General features: G+C 36.9%; 1 protein-coding gene across 3 annotated transcripts in view; it reads right to left on the bottom strand.

The window, feature by feature from the left end:
- The window catches only part of KCNU1 (potassium calcium-activated channel subfamily U member 1), a 290,355-nt gene that overhangs the window by 55,930 nt on the left and 215,711 nt on the right, over positions 1-18,714 (bottom strand). For all 3 annotated transcript variants that reach the window (XM_072635213.1, XM_072635212.1, XM_072635214.1), the window contains 3 exons: positions 10,373-10,472; positions 5,597-5,821; positions 2,995-3,169 (listed from right to left, as the gene is read on the bottom strand). In XM_072635213.1, coding sequence (XP_072491314.1) covers positions 2,995-3,169; positions 5,597-5,821; positions 10,373-10,472 — 500 coding nt within the window. The remainder of the gene's footprint in view (positions 1-2,994; positions 3,170-5,596; positions 5,822-10,372; positions 10,473-18,714) is intronic.

Below are 18,714 nucleotides of genomic sequence, written 5' to 3' on the forward strand. Positions count from 1 at the left end.
CCTCTGGGAGAATGATATAGTTACTATGGAGGACCATACATACACACTGTGATTTTTTAGTAAATGAATACTACATCTCTAGCTCCTTCTTAATAGGAAGGTGTGGTTTCAAATGTCAGGGAGTGGAGAAAGGTTAAAGAAAGGAAGATGAGGCTTCAGATATCTCTGGAGAGAAAGTTGAGGGGAAATGAAGGTGAGGTCTCAATGAAGGTGAGAGAGGGTAAAAAGAATAAAAGAATAGTGAGTCCTCAAAGATTGGTTGGATTGGGGATGGAGAAACATAGAGCAATATGATGCATCAAACTTTAGTGGTTAGTAGATAGATATTGTAAAAGTGAGATGGTAAGGAGAAAGAAAGATTAACATTTCAAACATTTGGGAAAGAGAGAAACAAGAAGAAGAGATGCGATTTTACAGTGTACATGAGTACACACTGTGTGGACTTGGTGTGCTGGCAGACCCTGGGGGCATTTGATATTCAGTATTTCTCTGGAGGGAGACACTTGAAAGAAAATTGAATGGTCAATGATAATGCTTGCCCAGAGTATTCTAACCCACCATGTTATACTTGACCCAGACTCTATGCATATCTACAGTTATATACTCTGCTAGATATTCAATAAACAGTTCTTAAATGTATGAACATAACAAGAGTATCTGTAGTAGTTCTTATGGAATATTCTCCCAACTTGCACTCTTACTCATGAGTTGACTCCCTAAAAGGCAGATTCTATTCCCAGATTGTAAGGGGACCTATGGATTTGTACTACTAAAACTAATATGTACAAACAAGTTTTACACAAGATGAATATAAAATAATCAACAGAAGGAAGAAAGTAAAATGAAGAGAGATTTAGAGGTAAAGTTTTAGCTGAGAATTGAAGATAGCTAGGAAAGATGAAGATGAAGAATATTCCAATCAATACTGATACAAAAAGAGACAAAAGACTCTATAGAAAGAAAGTGACATAAAAAGAGACAGGAATCCTCAGGTTGCTGTCTTCAAACTATTAAAGGCTTATCATGTTCAAGAGATAGTAGATTTGTTATTTCATGTTGTTCTGAGGGGTAGGACTAAGACTAATTAGGAGGAAATTATAGAGAGTAAGGTCTCATTTTAATATAAAGAAACCCTTTTATTATAATTAGAGTAGTCCAAGATTTGGATGTATTGCCTTTCAAGGTAATGAGTTCCCCAGATCTGGAAATCATTAAATAGAGGCTGGACAATCCAGAAATGATTATAGAAGAGACTCTGACATTTTGTGGAACATCAGGTAAGATGACCTTGATTTCTTTTCTAATTCTGAGATTCTATTAAAAGTTCAATGAAATAGGACAAATAATAGCACTGGTAGTCTCATTATTGCTACCTTCAGGGAAATGGGAAGGTACTTTACTGGGTTCTAATAAAGCCTTAAAAGTAGGGGTGAACACTCTTAGATGACATTAAGCCTGCCATGTGGAAACTAGAATGGTAGCATTACTTCTTACTTCAAGTCTCTGTCTCTTCATATTCACTCAGTAATGGACAAAGGAACAATAAAACTTTGTTGAATTGAACAATGTATCAACAAGTATTTTTGATCTATCTAATAAATATATATGAACATATAGCTATTTATATTTATCTCAGTAGATATGAATTCTACTAAGGATTACCACCCTTTGTAACAGAGATGAGCCTGAGAAGTCATTCATATGTCTATGGAATAGCCATCACTTAGCTAGGTTTGCATTGCATTTTATATCTAATGACATACATAAAATATTCATAAAAAACTTTAGTCTTTCAGTCAGTACAATATGGGAGAAATATCTAAGAATTTGGGGATCTGGATTTTAATCAAAGCAGAAAATCTTACTCTTCTACTAATAAACTAGATTCCTATAGAGTTAACCTCTCTACATCTATTTCCTCATTTCAAACAGAATAGATATAGTAAATGATTCATACTAGCATAATCTCACAGGGCCATGGTCCAGATAATATAACATGTAACAGCCTTTCATATCACTCCATGATTTTATATTCAGGTTGAGTTTGTAGCTATTCAAACTCATTTCTTTCTTTCAGCTTCCTATCCAGAGTAGTCAATATAAATTACATGATATTAGTAATAATGGTGAAAAGGATAATTTATTTAAGTATAATTAAAAGTATAAGGAAAACAGGATAATACATTAAAGAGTAAAAATAATCACAATTAACTATTGCCAAACAAAATGATGAATTTTGTTGTCCCTTATAAAGATAACAGATTTGAAAGTATTTTGAAAAGTTAAATGTACCATATAACTATGTAGTTATATTTACCATATAACTATAAAGTATATAGTTTTGTATTTCCTATAATCCTCAAAATAAAATAGATACTCAATAAGTGTTTATTGATTGTTAATAATATTTTGTACTTAAAGATTTACAAAGCCTCTTTTGTTTTCCCCAAACCATAGTTCATAAGTTTTGCAGATTTTTAAAGCTTTTTTTGTCTGTCTATCTTTCCCTGGATATAGAAGGGTAACAACCACCATTATTTTGTGAGGTAGGTAATAAAGACATTATTATGCTAATTTTAGAGATGAGGAAATGGAGGCTCATGGAGAACGGACTTTCTCAGAAAAAAACGTAGCAATGTTAGAAGAAGAATTGGAGCTCAGATCATATTTCCTGGTAAAGTATTCTTTCTTATGTTCCAAGAATTCCCCACCATAACAGCAGTGTAGAAAGTTGTTACATATATAACTCAGATAAGAATTTACTTTGACTTGGTCTCAAAGGGGGAAAATATTATCGAATATTAAATTGAATACAGATACCAATTTTTCTCTTGACAGTGTTACACAGGACAAGTTCAGGCCCAACATAGAATATTAACTATGGAAAGGAGCTATGCAGTTCTCAAGTTCAGTTTCCTTCCTTCAGGATACTTTCTACTTTAAAGTGGAAAGATTTGCTTCCCCTTCTGTTTTCCTTTCTAGGAGAGTTCTTACCTTCTGACAAATTGCTAGAGACTGGAAGAGAGTGAATGTTGAGAGTAGCTAAGATAGACTCAGCATCGACCATAACTTCGTTGCTTGACAGCTGAGTTGGTTGGGCCAGGATAGCACACATTGAACATTCTCTAATGTTGGCTGCAATTAGGTCTCCAAGAAAGAGAGCAGATCCCTACATGGGAACAGGGAGGAAAGAAAGAAGCTTAGTTAGAAGTTAGGCAGTTACCTAACCTTGTGGATAAGCATATTGAAATAAAAACAATGAAAGGACAAGCTAAAAGAAATAAAGACAACCTTATCCTAATTCACAATTTTCTTGGTGGTTAGTCCTGAATGTGATTGATCCTGAATACAGTCAATCAACAAGCATTTGGGTGCTTATAATATCTTTAGTACTGTTAAGTGTTGGGTATATAAATACAAACAAAAAGAAAGACAGTCCCTGTGCTCAGTGAGCTTAATGGGTGAAGACTTCACATTAAAAGGAGCTGAAAAGGTTAAGGGTGAGGAGGGATGGGGAAGAAGGTACCCTGAAAGGGTCGTGATGACAGATCAACTTCCTAAATGCCAGATGCTCCTGCTTTAGAAATCCTTCAAGGAAGGAATCTTTTTATATTCCTGGGAAGATGACGAAGAGGGCATTATACTTAACAATCAGTTCTTAACTATTTGAGAGTAGACCAAGGAAGCAATTGAAATAGGGCCCTAAGAATTCCTATGTAATGGTGAAATAGGACAATTTATTTAAAGCAAGTTAAAGAGCAGGAAACATGTATTGACCAGCAAAAAATTCAACATCTGTGTCAAAGCTTAAATCCAAAGGACATTTCATACTGACAGAAGGGAACACAGTGTTACAATAAGTGACTATACTTAGAACCCACAGAAAGCCCTGGTACATCTTGTAAAGAAAGTCTAAAGGATCCCCTAAGAATTGTCATAGTTTGTATTCTCCAATCATCATGTCAATAGTTATCTTTTTCTACAGTATATTGTATACCCTCCAGTAGGAAGAAGGTAAGCTCCTTGACAGAAAGGATTGGCTTTTGCTTTGTCTTTTCATCCTCAGTACCTACCTAGATGTGCTTTGCACATTTTAGATCTTTGTCCATTTGGCTTACATTGGTATAAGATCACTGGGTTTAGAGGTGGAATGAACTTTAGATTTGATCTCATACAATTCTTTTATTTTACAGACAAGGAAATAGAGATCAAGAGAGTGAAAACAGTATGCTCAAACTTTCACAGTCAATAAGTAACAGGTTTAAAATAATAATCAGAACTAAGATTTGGACCCAGGTCCTCCGACTCTGTATACAATGTCCTTTCCAGTACCAGTAATGCCTACTAGAATTGGAAATCTTTCATGAACAGTTCTTGGGAGACTTCTCTTTCCTCTTCCACACTCTGCTACAAGGAGAAGGTAGATGTAGGAAAGCACATGGGGACAAAATAAATCTGACTAGGATCCTTTCCAGCTCTAAATCTATTATTCTCCAAGGATAAACACACAGTCTGTCAGCTGGTCTCTGCAAAGTCAACAATGATCTCTTTATTGGTAAGTCTAATGACCTTTGTTTAAACTTTATTCTTGACTTCTGTAGAGCATTTGATATTATTGAGAATCTTCCCTTCTGGATACTCATTTTTCTGGATTTTCATAACACAACTCTGTCGTGCTTCTCTTTATATCTGTTGGACTGATTTTTCTCTCCCTTCCTTTTTGGCTTACCATCCTTTTCTTGCTTCTACAAGGCTATTCACAAATGACAACTTATTCAAGGAGCATTTCCTAACTCCTCCAGTTGTATCTCTCCCTCCCCAATCACTGTGTATTTTTTGAGGGAGTGGTGGTTTAACCTGTAATAATTTATCTTGAGAAGCCTTTAAGAAAGAACCCAGGAGTGCCTTTATGACATTATGACATACTAGAAATAAACTATTGTAAAGAACTCTGCAAATAGCAGATTTTAACAAAAATTTTGTGTGTGTTGTGTTTTTGTATCTGCTTTATTTTTCTTATAAAATCAGACTGTGATCACCCTAAAGGCATGGTCTATGTTATTTCTCCATACCTCTCTCACAGTGATTAATATAGATCCTCACAAATAGTAGGCACTTTAAAAACATCTTGAGGTTCTTGTTATATTTACTAAAGTTTGAATACAAGTATAAAAATAAATACTACATGTTGGTGCTAGATCTATGAACTTAATATACCACTGAAGGGAGCACCCACATTAATAAGAAAACAGATACATTAAAATCTATTTCTGAAAAACTCAAAGGCTTTTAATAATATTAATTAAATAAAAAGAACATGAAATTACATTTATATAACACTTTAAGGTTTTAGATGTAATATATAACACACACACACATATATATATGTATATTACACTTTCCTCCAGTCATGAATGACTATTTAATTCTCCAAATTGTTAGAAATATTCCATCCAAAACTTGACAATCTTTACAGCTAAGAAAATCTTGGCATCAAGAGGAGCTAATTCCTACTCAGATTTTTCCATCATTTTAGAATCAGTATTGTAACAATAAAATGAAGACCTCTACATTCTCCCTCCACACTCACACTTACTGGGAGTATATACAGCTTGGGAAAGTTTCTCAGGAACCTCCATTCTTTTTGCAGATAATCCAAAGACCCAACAAATACGATGTCCTTTAGTTCTTTGAAGGTATAGTTACTGGTTCTTAGGGGCATCACAAAGTTTCGAAGCCCCACCAGTGGCGACTGAGAATTTCCAAACACACAGACGACAATATGGTTCCGGAATTTTGTCATGTCATGCTCAATGTGTTTCTAAAGAGAAACAACCCAGAGGAAAAAAAGAGGTTTTTTAATCCCCAATCAAAGGCATCATTTCTAGAAATTAGAAAATGAATTTCTTACATGTGTACCTTTTTTTTTTCTGTTCTTCCTCCACAATTAAGTTTTTCTAGGCTTAGCTCTCTGCCTGTCTTGACACTGACATCAAGGCAGGAGTGAGCTCTGGTATGACAAATACTGTCAAGTTCTAATATCTGGATAAGGTGAATGATTTACTTTACTGGTGTCAAACTCACTTAGAAACAAAGCCACTAAACCCTACATAAGGATCCCTGTGGGTCACAAATTGACAAACACACATATTTTCTATGTTTAATTGTATTTTTATTTATTTTGTTGCATATTTTAAAATTATTTTTTAGTCTGGTTCAGTAACACTCAGAAATGTTGTAATGGTGTATTTGATACATCTGGTCTACTTGACCATGTATATTCATATATTCATTGAGAGGTAGCTAGGTGATAAAAGTGAATACAGCACTGAACTGGAGTCAGGAAGACCTGAATTCAAACAGCTGCTGAGTCAAACTGTGATAGAAATGGGGGCTACTAACCTGAACATAAGGCTACTTGGAGCCCACATATTGACTTAATTAAAAATGCAATATTGTCTATGTTTTATTAAATATTTTCCAATTATATTTTAATTTGCTTTAACCTGAATTGCACTCAGAAGAACTTACGTGTGACACTGCTGATCTAGTCCAACTCCTTAATTTTACAAATAAAGTATGATTTAGTAGAAAGAACTCTGGATTTGGAGTAAGAATCCATGAATTTAAATCTTAGATCTGCTATAATGACTCTTGAAGTGACCTTGGGCAAGTCTCTGAGATTCAGTTTCCTCATCTACAAAATTACAGCATTATGCTAAATGAACTCTGTGCCTATGTTGTTGTTCATAAAAGCTAAAGTATTTTCCCCCAGATATATCTCCACCTACCCTTACAACTTCATCTACATCTACATCTACTTCTATCTATCCATCTATAGATATATCACATCTATATCTATAGATGTGTTTCTCTACATAGCAGAGTCTGAATCAAACCAAGGTGTTCAGACCCAACAGCCAGTGTTCATTCTATTGTATCACATTGCCTTTTCCTTTTCTTACCAACCATCTATAAGAAGACATAAATACCTATTTGCAATAAATAATCATTCCCAAGGTAACATAGATTTCCTTGAAAGTTAAATTTCTTTTGAGTGTAATACCTGAATTCTTTTACACATTTATACTAGTGTTTATCATGTCTCACAAAAGTGCCTGGAGTTTCAGAGCTGATGTTAGTTACTTGGAAGCTATAAGAGACAAAGTGGTATAAGACAAAAGGGGATTTCTATGAAGGTACAAAATTGTGACCTCCTAGGATTAATATTAAGGATCTCTGGTCCTCAGTTTTCCCATATATAAAATGATTTACTTCCAATTGAGTAGGGCCCTTCTGTCCTAGATCCTGGTATTCTTAGGAATCTCCCCATTTTACATGTTAGGCTACCAAGTAAGGGAGATTTAAGAAAAATCATGAAATGGGTACCTGGAAGCAGATATTTCAACCAAATGAAAGGTGTCACATTAACATATGTACTAAGTCAAACTGCCTCTTATAAAGCTCCCCCTACACCCTGCAAAAGGAAACGCAAGTGTGTTGTCAGGGGAGCCCACCACGATATGAGCCGAATTTTAAACAGATCTATTTACGAATTGTCTCTCACTAACCAGATTAGTTTTAAGTTGAATAATGAAGCCTCTAATGCTATTTAATGGAACATGCCTGAAGTCCAACAATTACTCTTCTGAACAGAACTAAACAATTAGAAACAAGATACATGGCACAGGGTGTTAATAGGCACAGCTAGAAATGCCTTTTAGGAGAAGCTGTGGAACCAAGCTGCTTCTTAGCATGAAGAGCACTGGATTTGGAATCAGAGGAGTTAAGTTTAAGATCTGGCTTAGCAGTTAACTATCCATGTGACTAGGGCTAACCACCTCTCTGGGTCTTAGTTGCCTCATAAAAAATGATAGGGGTTGAACTAGAACAGGGAGGGGGGGAACCTGTGACTTCAAGGCCATATATGGCCCTCTGTGCAGATCCTTATGTACATGTGGTCCTCAAGTGCAGTCCTCTGACTGAATCCAAACTTCACAGAACAAATCCTTTTATTAAGGGGATAGTATTCTGGGTTTGGAGTCTGGAAGACTGATTGAAGTCCTACCTTTGACACATACGTACCAACTGTGTGGTACGTATCCAGAAAGCCACTGTCTCTGTGCCTGAAGCAATAGCCTAGGATTTATGTTCTAAGGTTGTTGGTTTCAATTGACGTTAGTCAAGGGAGTTCCCATACAGTAAGTTCTCCAGAATGACAAAACCATAGATTTTTCAAACAGTCTATCAAAGTCAAACAATCCATGCCTTCATGTCCTTCTACTTAGAAAAAAGTAGAATTATGGCTTCTGGATGCAATTGCACATCAAAAATCTCCAGAAGAGATTTCAGAATCTCTCTCTGACATCTCACAGTATAGTCTTCACACCACAGATTCAATAAATAATAACTCACATTATTATTATCATTCAGGTAGTTTCGATTTCTTATTCTCCTCACAACAATCATCTGAAATAGATATTTTTATACCAAGACTGATTCATTAGAGGACTCTAAGCAGAGGCTGGTCCACTTGCAGGGAATCTCATAGTGGGTATACTTTTGTGAGGTATGGGTTGGACAAGATTTCTTCAAACTCTGAAATTTTATGATCTATAATTCCCACCATACAGATTAGTAAGTAAATGTTCAGAGAGGGTTCAGGGGCTTGCTCAGTTTTCATACAGTTCAGAAATGTCTAAACAAGGTAATTACTATTTCAGATTCAACTACTCTTCCTGCTGTATAATTCCTATCATTTAGTATCCATTTATAAGCCTCTTAGATTCTTCTGTTCTATAATGAACTCCCTAAACTTTCCAAAAATTTGCTTCCCACTGGAAACATGTTTGGTTTCCTGTTCAAAGGAAGTTTCTTCTGCTTACTTTAGAGTGAGACACTTTAATTGCTAGAATGGTGAGTTTTAGTTCCCCTAATTGTCTTCCAATTGATATGACAGCTCAGGTGATTCCCTGTTTTTGATCCAATGATTGATTTATTACACTGTTGTAAAACTGGATCACCTCCTTGACAGGACACTGGCACCAAACCACAGGGGTGCTCCACGTGTGTGTGTGTGTGTGTGTGTGTGTGTGTGTGTGTGTGTGTGTGTGTGTGTTGAAGTATATATACACACATATGCCTGTGTATTTTTTTAATAGTGTGAACTGAACCATATATGAAAAGCAGAGTAGGGAGGAATAAAAGCTTTGATTCCCAATTAACCATAGATGAAATAGCCATGCAGAGAATAATTCAAGAAGTCATCTGTACTAATCATATCATACCTTAGTTTCCACTGCTGGGAAATAAATTGTGAAGGTAACTCACAAAATAAACATCACAGTTAGGATGACACCAAAATATTGGTAAGTCTTAGTTGAAAGTGATCTTAAAGGTCATTTATTCTGATTTTCTCTTTTTGTGTATGAGGAAACAGACATAGAGAGGAGTGGTAAATTGATCAAGGGCAAAGAGAGGTTCATACATAGATGTCTTCTAAGATCTCTGATTTTGAGGTAGATGGGAAATGAATATTTGATTGTCAGACATGCCCCACTTTAAGAAACTCAATAAATGAAAATCCATACTGAGAGAACAGAATTAGAATGTGTATATGTGTATATGCCTTTATGAAAATAACAATAATAACACTACTTCATTTTACAGAAGGACAGATTGCAGTATTATTTTAAAGAGCTAGTTCCCTTGGTACATTAGAATTGATTTACTTTACAAACTTTTAAGTAAATTTTCCGGTAGAAATCTACTTGTAAACCAGATCAATTGATATTAATTTAGCTTAATTTTTTTTCTCCTTGAGCAGAATTCCATGAATATAGTGTCAGACACATAATTAATTACAAGAAAAGCACATTATGCCATCATCATAATCTGAGTATGTCATATAACTGGTAGATTGGGGGATCATCTGATTTTATATATGTGTATTTTTTTCTTCCTCAGAATCTGAGTGTACATATTAGAAGAAAGGAGGGGAACAGGGTCATAGGGCACATGCCTATAATCTCTGCTATTGGGGTAGGCTGAAGCTAGTAGATAGCTTGAGCTTAAGATTTCTGAGCTATACTAGGGCTAAAACCAATTGGGTTCTCTCATTATGTCTAGCATCAATATGGTGAGGCTACAAGATTAAGGAGAATGTCATCTAAAGATTAGCAAACTGCCCCAGGTCTGCAATGAAGTTGATTAAAGCTTCCATGCTAATTAGTACTGTGAATGAGCCCATGATTGGCTGATATACTCTCAGTATAGGCAAGCTAAAGACACTTAAGTCTCCAAAAAGCAGGTGGGGATAGGAGTGTTAGGGGATTAGGGAATGCAATTAGAATTTTGTTGCACAGGTACCTACCAGAATTACATTTTCCAGAGGGACTGATTTACACCAGTGATACATGCCATTGTAATCAAAAAGATCATTTTCCATATCACTCTCCAAAGTATGCAGATCCCTAAGCAGAGAGAGTAGAGAGTTAATATTATAATATTCCAGGGTCTTGAGCAACGTCCTTAAGAACTGAACTTAAAAGTCAAGACTTGAACTGTACTTCCAGGAGCCAAGATGGTGGAGTAAGCAGTAAATCACTGTAGCTCTCCCATATTTACTTCCAAACAACCATAAAATGGCACCCTAGAACAAATCCTGGAACAGTGGAGCCAACAGAAAGATGGAGTATTTTTGTTTTATCATGGGAGACTTGGATGATTGGCAAGAAAGTTCCATCTCAATTGGGTAAAGGGAGAGTGCATTCCAGGACAGAAAGTGTCCCAGCAAGCAAGCAGCAAATCCCACCGCAGCAAACCAGCAGGGGATCCTGAGGTCCACTGTGGTGGAGCAGGCAAACACCAACATGAGGACCACCAACATGCCTTAGCATAGCCAGGGAAACTGGTAGACTCGAGCTCTGAGAACCACTATGTGCTTCAGTGTAGCCATGGGGAAATACAGAAACGTCCTTATGGGCCTCAGTAAATGTCCAACACCACCACAAGGATGCCAGCTCAGTACTAGATAAGCTGCTAGAATCTACAATTTCCAGCAGTGTCAGTCACACATACCCCACACCCTGAACATAGCACCAGGCATAAGAGTTCCCCATAGGTCTCATGGCAGCATCAACATAGCACCAGGCAAAGAGCCAGGGCCTATATCATAGTCAAAAGTAGCCTGAGACAGAGCCCCTTCCACCCTGGGAGCAGAAATAAAATTTAAAAGAAAAAGTTCAAAAAAAGGATGAGCAAAAAAAAAACAGAAAAAGAATCTGACCACAGAAAGTTACTCTGGTGACAGGGATACAAACTCAGAAGAGGACAACAATGTGAAAACATCTATGAGCAAAACTCCAAAGGAAAATGGGAAGTGACCTCAAGTCCAAAAAGAACTTATTGAAGGTCAAAAAGAAGCTTACAAATCATAATATAGAAGAGATAGAAGAAAAATTGAAAAATGAAATGAAAGTAATTGAAGAAAATTATGAAACAAGACTCAGCAGCTTTGGAAACCACTTAAAAAGTAGAATTGGCCAAATGGGAAAGGTGATCCAAAAATCAACTGAAGAAAACATCTCCTTAAAGAGTACAATTGCCCAAATGGAAAAGAAAACACAAAAAGTAAATGAGGAAAACAACACCATTATTAGAATTGAGCAAGTGGAAGCTAATAACTCTATGAGACATCATGAATCAATCAAACAAATTCAAAAGAATGAAAAAAATGGAAGAAAATATAAAATATCTCATGGGAAAAACAATTGACCTGGAAAATAGATCCAGGTGAGACAGTATTAGGATCACTGGACTACCTGAAAGTCATAATCAAAAGGAGTACCTGCAAAGCATCTTTCAAGAAATTATCAAGGAAAAACTTCCTTGGTGTCCTGGAACTAGAGGGCAAAATAAACACAGAAAGACTCCACCAATTACATCAAGAAAGAGATCCCAAAATAAAAAGGAACATCTTAGCCAAATTTCAGAACTATCACATCAAGGAAAAAGTATTACAAGTGACCAGAAAGGAGCAATTTAAATATTGGGAAGTCACAATTAGGATCACACAGTTCTTGGCAGCTGCAACATTAAAGGAGCAGAGGTCATGGAACATGATATTCTGGAAGGCAAAGAAGCCAGAACTACAACCAAGAATCACTAAAATGGTCATTCAGTGAAACAGAAGGATTTCAAGCCTTCGTAAAGGAGAAGACCAGAACTAAACCAAAAATTTGACCTCTAATATCAAGACCCAAGAGAAGCATAAATAGGAAAAGGAAAACATAAGGAATTCAATAGAGCTAAATTGTTTAAATTCTTCCACAGGAAAATGACACTTGTAACTCTTAAAAATTTTATCAGTGATAGTACATTTAGAAGGAATATACATAGAGGGTGCAGGTATAACGGGAATTTGAGGGAATGACATAAAAAATTTTAGGGATGAGAAAGAGGATTTGAATATAGAAATCTATATTACCCTACAGGGAGGTATAAGGGGAAGAGATTAAGTAAGGGTGTGGGAGTGGGGACTGACCAAGTGGAGAGCAGATCAGGGAAGATAGTAGACAGAAGCAAAATACTGGTGAGGTGGAAAAGAGTGAGAGGAGAGTGAGAGCAAACAGGAGGATGAATAGGATGGAGGGAAATACACAGTAATCATAACTATGAATGTGAATAGGATGAATTCACCCATAAAAAGGGATCAGATAGAAAAGTGGATCAAAACCCAGAATCTTACAATATGCTGTTTACAAGAAACATACTTGAAGTAGGCGGACACACACAGAGAAAAGGTAAAGGGCTGGAGCATAAACTATTTCAGATGAAGTAAAGGAAAAAAGCTTTTTTGGTCTTAGATGAAGTAAAAGCAAAAACAAACCTAATTAAAAGAGATAAGGAAACTATATGTAATCAAATTAGAAGAGCAGATTGGGGAAGAGGGGTGGAGCCCAGATGGTGGAGTGAGAGCACATACTCACCTAAGCTTACCACAAATTCCTTCAAATACATCCAGAAAGAGAATCTGAACAAAATCTAGAGTGGCAAAATCCACTAGGAGACAGAGTATGGCAGATTTTCAGGCCAGGACAGCCCAGAAGGTCAATGGGAAGGATCTGTTACATGAGGCTGAGGAAGCACAGAGTGCACAGGCTGCACCAGCACAGACCATACCACAGCGGAGTGCTGGGGAAGACTCAGTCAGAAACAGCAGTGCAGATTCTCAAACATATCAGCCCAGGATGGGAGTCCAGAGGAAGAGAATGAGAGAGAAGCACAGGACCCCAAGTAACAGCAGAAACCCTCCTGAGACTCTCAGCCCCCAGATTAAATATTTGTAAATCACCTACTTGAACTTCTGAGAGCCAAAGTGGTGGAGTTATCTGTAACTGCTCATACTCTCCCCTTCCTGACCTTGAAAAATCCAGAGAATATTTCCCCAGGAACAATCCTGATATAGTAGTATCAGTCAAATGGGTAAACAGTCTCTTAGCTCAAGAGGCTAGGAAAATCATTAAGGAGAGACTGTCTTGCCAGGGCTAAAGGGCATCAGTGCAGGACAGGAGCTGTCCCAGATAGCCCCACTTCAGCAAACTAGGAGATCATGAGTCCCAGGGGGATGGAGCCTGTAAGCACCAATACTTGTACCCAAGGCATGCCTTAGCACAGCTGGGGGAATCGGGAAGACACTAGTGCAGATGGGTGTTCACCAACCTCTGAGCTTGCCTGTGCTCTAGCTCAGGAGAGGAGACCTCTTATGACCAGACCACCCCTGTCCCACACCTCACACAACAAGCTCCAGGATAACTCCCAGGGCTACTCAGAAAGACTTCACCTGGCCTCTGCCTTAGCACACCAACCAGTTCAGCAGCAGGTAAGCTGCAGCATTCTAGCTTCTAGCTGAAAGAACCAGAGGCCACAATACACAAAGGTTCAATTTCTCAGCACAAGAACTGTGAAAAAGAACACCGTGTCCCAGAAGCAGAGATCCACTTGAAACGTCAGGAAAAAGTCAATCATCATGAGCAGAAAACAAATCAGAAAAGCGAAGACCATAGAATCTTACTATGAGGGCAAAGTCCAAAACACAAATGCAGAAGAGGTCAGTGCTGAGACTGTACTCCTATCAGAAACCTTAGAAGGGACTATGAACTGGTCTCCAGCCCAAAGAGCTTTCTCAGAAGAGCTCTAGAAAGATTTTAAAAATCAAAATAGAGAGGTAGAAGAAAAATTGACCAATGATTTTAAAAATATGAAAAAAAAATTCATTGAAGAAAATAGTTCCTTAAAATGAAGAAACTGAAGAAAACAATCTATTAACAATTAGAATTAGGCAAATAGAAGCTAATGATTTTATGAGACATCAAGAATCAGTCGAAGAGAATCTAAACAATGAAAAAATAGAAAAAAATGTAAAATATTTCATTGCAAAAACAACTGATGTGGAAAATAGATCCAGAAGAGAAAATCTAAGAATTATTGGTCTACTGGAAAGCCATGATGAAAAAAGAGCCTGCACAATATCATCCAAGAAATCATCCAGGAAAACTGCCCTGAGGTCCTAGTTCCAGAAGGCAAAATAGTCATCAAAAGAATGCACTGATAACCTCCTGAAAGAGCTCCCAAACTGCAAACACCAAGGAATATTGTTGCCAAATTTCAGAATTATCAAGTGAAGGAGAAAATACTTCAAGCAGCCAGAAAGAAACAATTCAAATATTGAGGGACTATAGTCAGGATCACACAGGCCCTTGCAGCTTCTACATTAAAAGACCAGCGGTATTGGAATATGATCTTCCATAAGGCAAAGAAGTTTGGACTGCAACCAAAGATCAATGATCCAGCAAAATTAAGCATCATATTTCAGGCAAGGAGATAGATATTCAAAGACATAAGGGATTTCCAGAACTTCCTGATGAAAAGGCCAGAGCTCAACAGAAAATTTGATTTTCAAATACAAGTCTTCAGAGAGGCAGAAAAAGGTAAACAGGAGGGAAAAAAAAAACAACTTGTTATTCAATATGGGAAAACTATTCACATCCACATAAGGGAAGATAATACTTGTTAATCTTTAGAATTGTATGTTTATTATGATATTTTAAAAGGATATACATAGATAGAGGGAGTGAGTATAAATTAACATATATAATGATAAAAAATGTGATTTAAGGGTGTGGAGGGATGGTAATGGGAGATGTGAAAAGGAGGAGACAGAAAAAGGTAAATTCCATCACAGGAAGAGGCACAAAAACATATCATAATAGAGGGAAAGAGGGGAGGGAAATGACTACTGTTTGAGATTTACTCTAATCTGATTTGGCTCAAGGAGGGAACAACAAATTCAGTTAAGTACAGAAATCTAACTTGTCCTATAAACACTAGGAGGGGAAAATGGAAAGAAAAGGGAGGCGAAGTTAAAAGAGAAGGAAAAAGTAGTAAGGGAATAGGAGAATAAAAGGAAGTGGGGCTGAGAGAGAGAAGGGAATACTGAACGAGGTAGTGGTCAAAAATTAAAACTCTGTTGTGGAAGGGAAGGGGGAAGGGAGAACTAAAAGCATAAATGAAGGAAAATAGGATGGAAAGAAAAATACAGATAGTAATCATAACTGTGAATGTGAATGGGATGAACTCTCCCATGAAATGGAAGTGGATAGCAGAATGGATGAAAAACCATAATCCAACAATATGTTGTTTACAAGAAACATATTTGAAACAGGGAGATACACACAGGGTAAAGACAAAAGGTTGGAGGAGACAATATTGTGCTTCAGCTGATGTAAAAAAAAAAAGCAAGGCTACCAATCCTAATCTCAGACAAAGCAAAAGCTGAAAAAGATCTAGGAAGATCAGATAAGGAAGGAAATTATATCCTCCTTAAAACCACCATAGACAATGTAGCAACATCATTGCTAAACATATATGCACCAAGTGGTAAAACATCCAAATTCTTAGAGAAGAAGTTAAGGGAGGTACAAGAAGAAATAGACAGCAAAACTATACTAGTGGGGGACCTCAATCTCCCCCTCTCTGAACTTGATAAATCTAACCTCAAAATAAGCAAGAAAGAAGTTAAGGAGAGGAATAAAACTCTGGATAAGTAGATATGATAGATCTCTGGAGAAAATTGAATGGAGATAGAAAGGAATATACTTTTTTTCTCAGCAGTACATGGCACATATACAAAAATTGACCACATACTAGGACATGAAAACCTCACAATCCAGTGCAGAAAGGCAGAGATACTTAATGCATCTTTCTCAGATCATAATGCAAAAAAAAATTTATGTAACAAAAAGCCATGGAAAGACCAAAAATTAATTGGAAACCAAATAATCTAATCCTAAAGAATTAATGTGTTAAACAAGAAATCAGGAAAAGGGGAAGGGACAGAGCCAAGATGGTGAAGTAACAGCGTATAATTTCTAGAGTGATCCCACCAAGCCCAGTCAAATACCTGTAAAAAATAACTCTAAAATAAATTCTGGAACTGCAGAACCCACAGAATAACAGAGTGAAGCAAATCCCCAGGCCAAGACAGCCTGGAAAGTCATCAGGAAGTGTCTATCATGCCACATTGGGGATTGGGCACAGTCCAGCATGGGCCACACTGGCACAAACAGGACCTGAGCAGGCCTTGGGGAGACTGAATCTCTTGCACCTGTGGCAGTTTCCAGACTTCAGGACCCCAAAATGCTGAGAAGAAATTGGAAGGTCAGTAGAAAAAGCCTGTGGGATCAGTGTGGGAGAGTGGAATGGTCTGGCCCCAGCCCCAGGGCTACAGAGGGTGAAGGGAAAGGAGGAAGCTGCAGCAGCCACAGCAGAAGCAGGGGCAGAGACAGTAACTGCTTCTGGAGCTCTAGGCCCACAGATTGTGGGAGAATCAAGCAACTGACATTACACCACTCACCCCTACTGGGAGCAAAGATCTACCCTAACAAAGAGCCAGCCACAGCAGAAGCAGGGGCAGAGACAGTAACTGCTTCTGGAGCTCTAGGCCCACAGATTGTGGGAGAATCAAGCAACTGACATTACACCACTCACCCCTACTGGGAGCAAAGATCTACCCTAACAAAGAGCTCAAAAGTCAAGTAAATGACTCAGAAAATGAGTAAAATATTAAAAAGAATCAAACAACAGAATTTTACTTTGATGACAGGGAATACCAAAACATGCAAATAGAAGACAACAAAGTCAAAGGTTCTCCATCTAAAGCCCCCAACAAAAATATGAATTGGTGTCAGGCCATGGAAGAGCTCAAAAAGAATTTTGAAAATCAAGTAAGAGAAACAGAACAAAAATTGGCAAAAGAAATGAGAATGATGCAAGAAAATCATGAAAAATGAGTCATTTGCTTGCTGTAGGAGACCAAAAAGAAAGCTGAAGGAAGTAACACTATACAAAGTAGAATAACACAAATGACAAAAGAGATCCAAAAAGTCAATGAAAAGAAGAATGCCCTAAAAAACAGAATTGACCAGATAGAAAAGGAGGTCCAAAAGTTCACTAAAGAAAATAATTCCTTAAAGATTAGAATGGAGCAGATGGAAAGTAATGACTTTATGAAAAATCAAGAAATTATAAAACAAAACCAAAGCTTTGTAAAAATAGCAGACAGTGTGAAATATCTCATTGGAAAACAACTGACCCAGGAGAGACAATTTAAAAATTATGGGGATACCTGAAAACCATGATAAAAAAAGAGCCTAGGCATCATCTTTCAAGAAATTATGAAGGAAAACTGCCCTGATATTCTAGAATAATAAAGAGAATAAAATAATAATATAAATAATAATAAATAATAAATAAATAAGTAAATAAAAACAACAAATAAATAACAAAGAGGATAAAATAATAAAGAGGATAAAATACATAATGAAAGAATACACTGATCACCTTCTGAAAGAGATCTCAAAAGGAAAGCTCCTAGGAATATTATAGCCAAATTCCAGAGCTCCTGGTTCAAGGGGAAAATATTGTGAGCATCCAGAAAGAAACAAATTGTGTATTGTGGAAATACACTTAAAATAACACAAGATCTAGCAGCTTCTACATTAATGTAGGGCTTTAAATGTGATATTCCAAAGGTCAAAAGAACTAGGATTAAAAACCAAGAATCACATACCCCGCAAAACTGAATATAATACTCCAGGGGAAAAAGTGGTTATTCAGTGAAATAGAGGACTTCCAAGCATTCTTGATGAAAAGATCAGAGCTGAACAGAAAATTTGACTTTCAAACAAAGGAGTTTCAATCAAGAATCAAGAGAAGCATGAAAAGGTAAACAGGAAAGAGAAATCATAAGGGTCTTACTGAAGTGGAACTATTTACATTCTTACGTTGGAATACATATTTATAACTCCTGAGACTTTTCTCAGTACTAGGGTAGTTGGAGGGATTACATAGATATAGATAGAGGGCACAAAGTGAGTTGAATAGGAAGGGATGATATCTAAAAAAAATAAAATTAAGGGATGAGAAAGAGATATATTGGGAGGAGAAAGGGAAAAATAGAATGGGGCAAATTATCTCTCACATAATAGAGGCAAGAAAAAGCTTTTCCAATGGAAGGAAAGAGAAGGGAGGTGAGAGGGCTTAAGGAGGGAATGACATGCATACACAACTTGCTATGAAAATCAATCTTACACTACAGGAAAGTAGAAGAGAAGGTAATAAGTGGGGCAGGAGTTGAAAGAAGGGAGGGCCAAT

The sequence above is a fragment of the Notamacropus eugenii genome, chromosome 1 (genome assembly GCF_028372415.1).
Source record: "Notamacropus eugenii isolate mMacEug1 chromosome 1, mMacEug1.pri_v2, whole genome shotgun sequence".
Lineage (NCBI taxonomy): Eukaryota > Metazoa > Chordata > Mammalia > Diprotodontia > Macropodidae > Notamacropus > Notamacropus eugenii.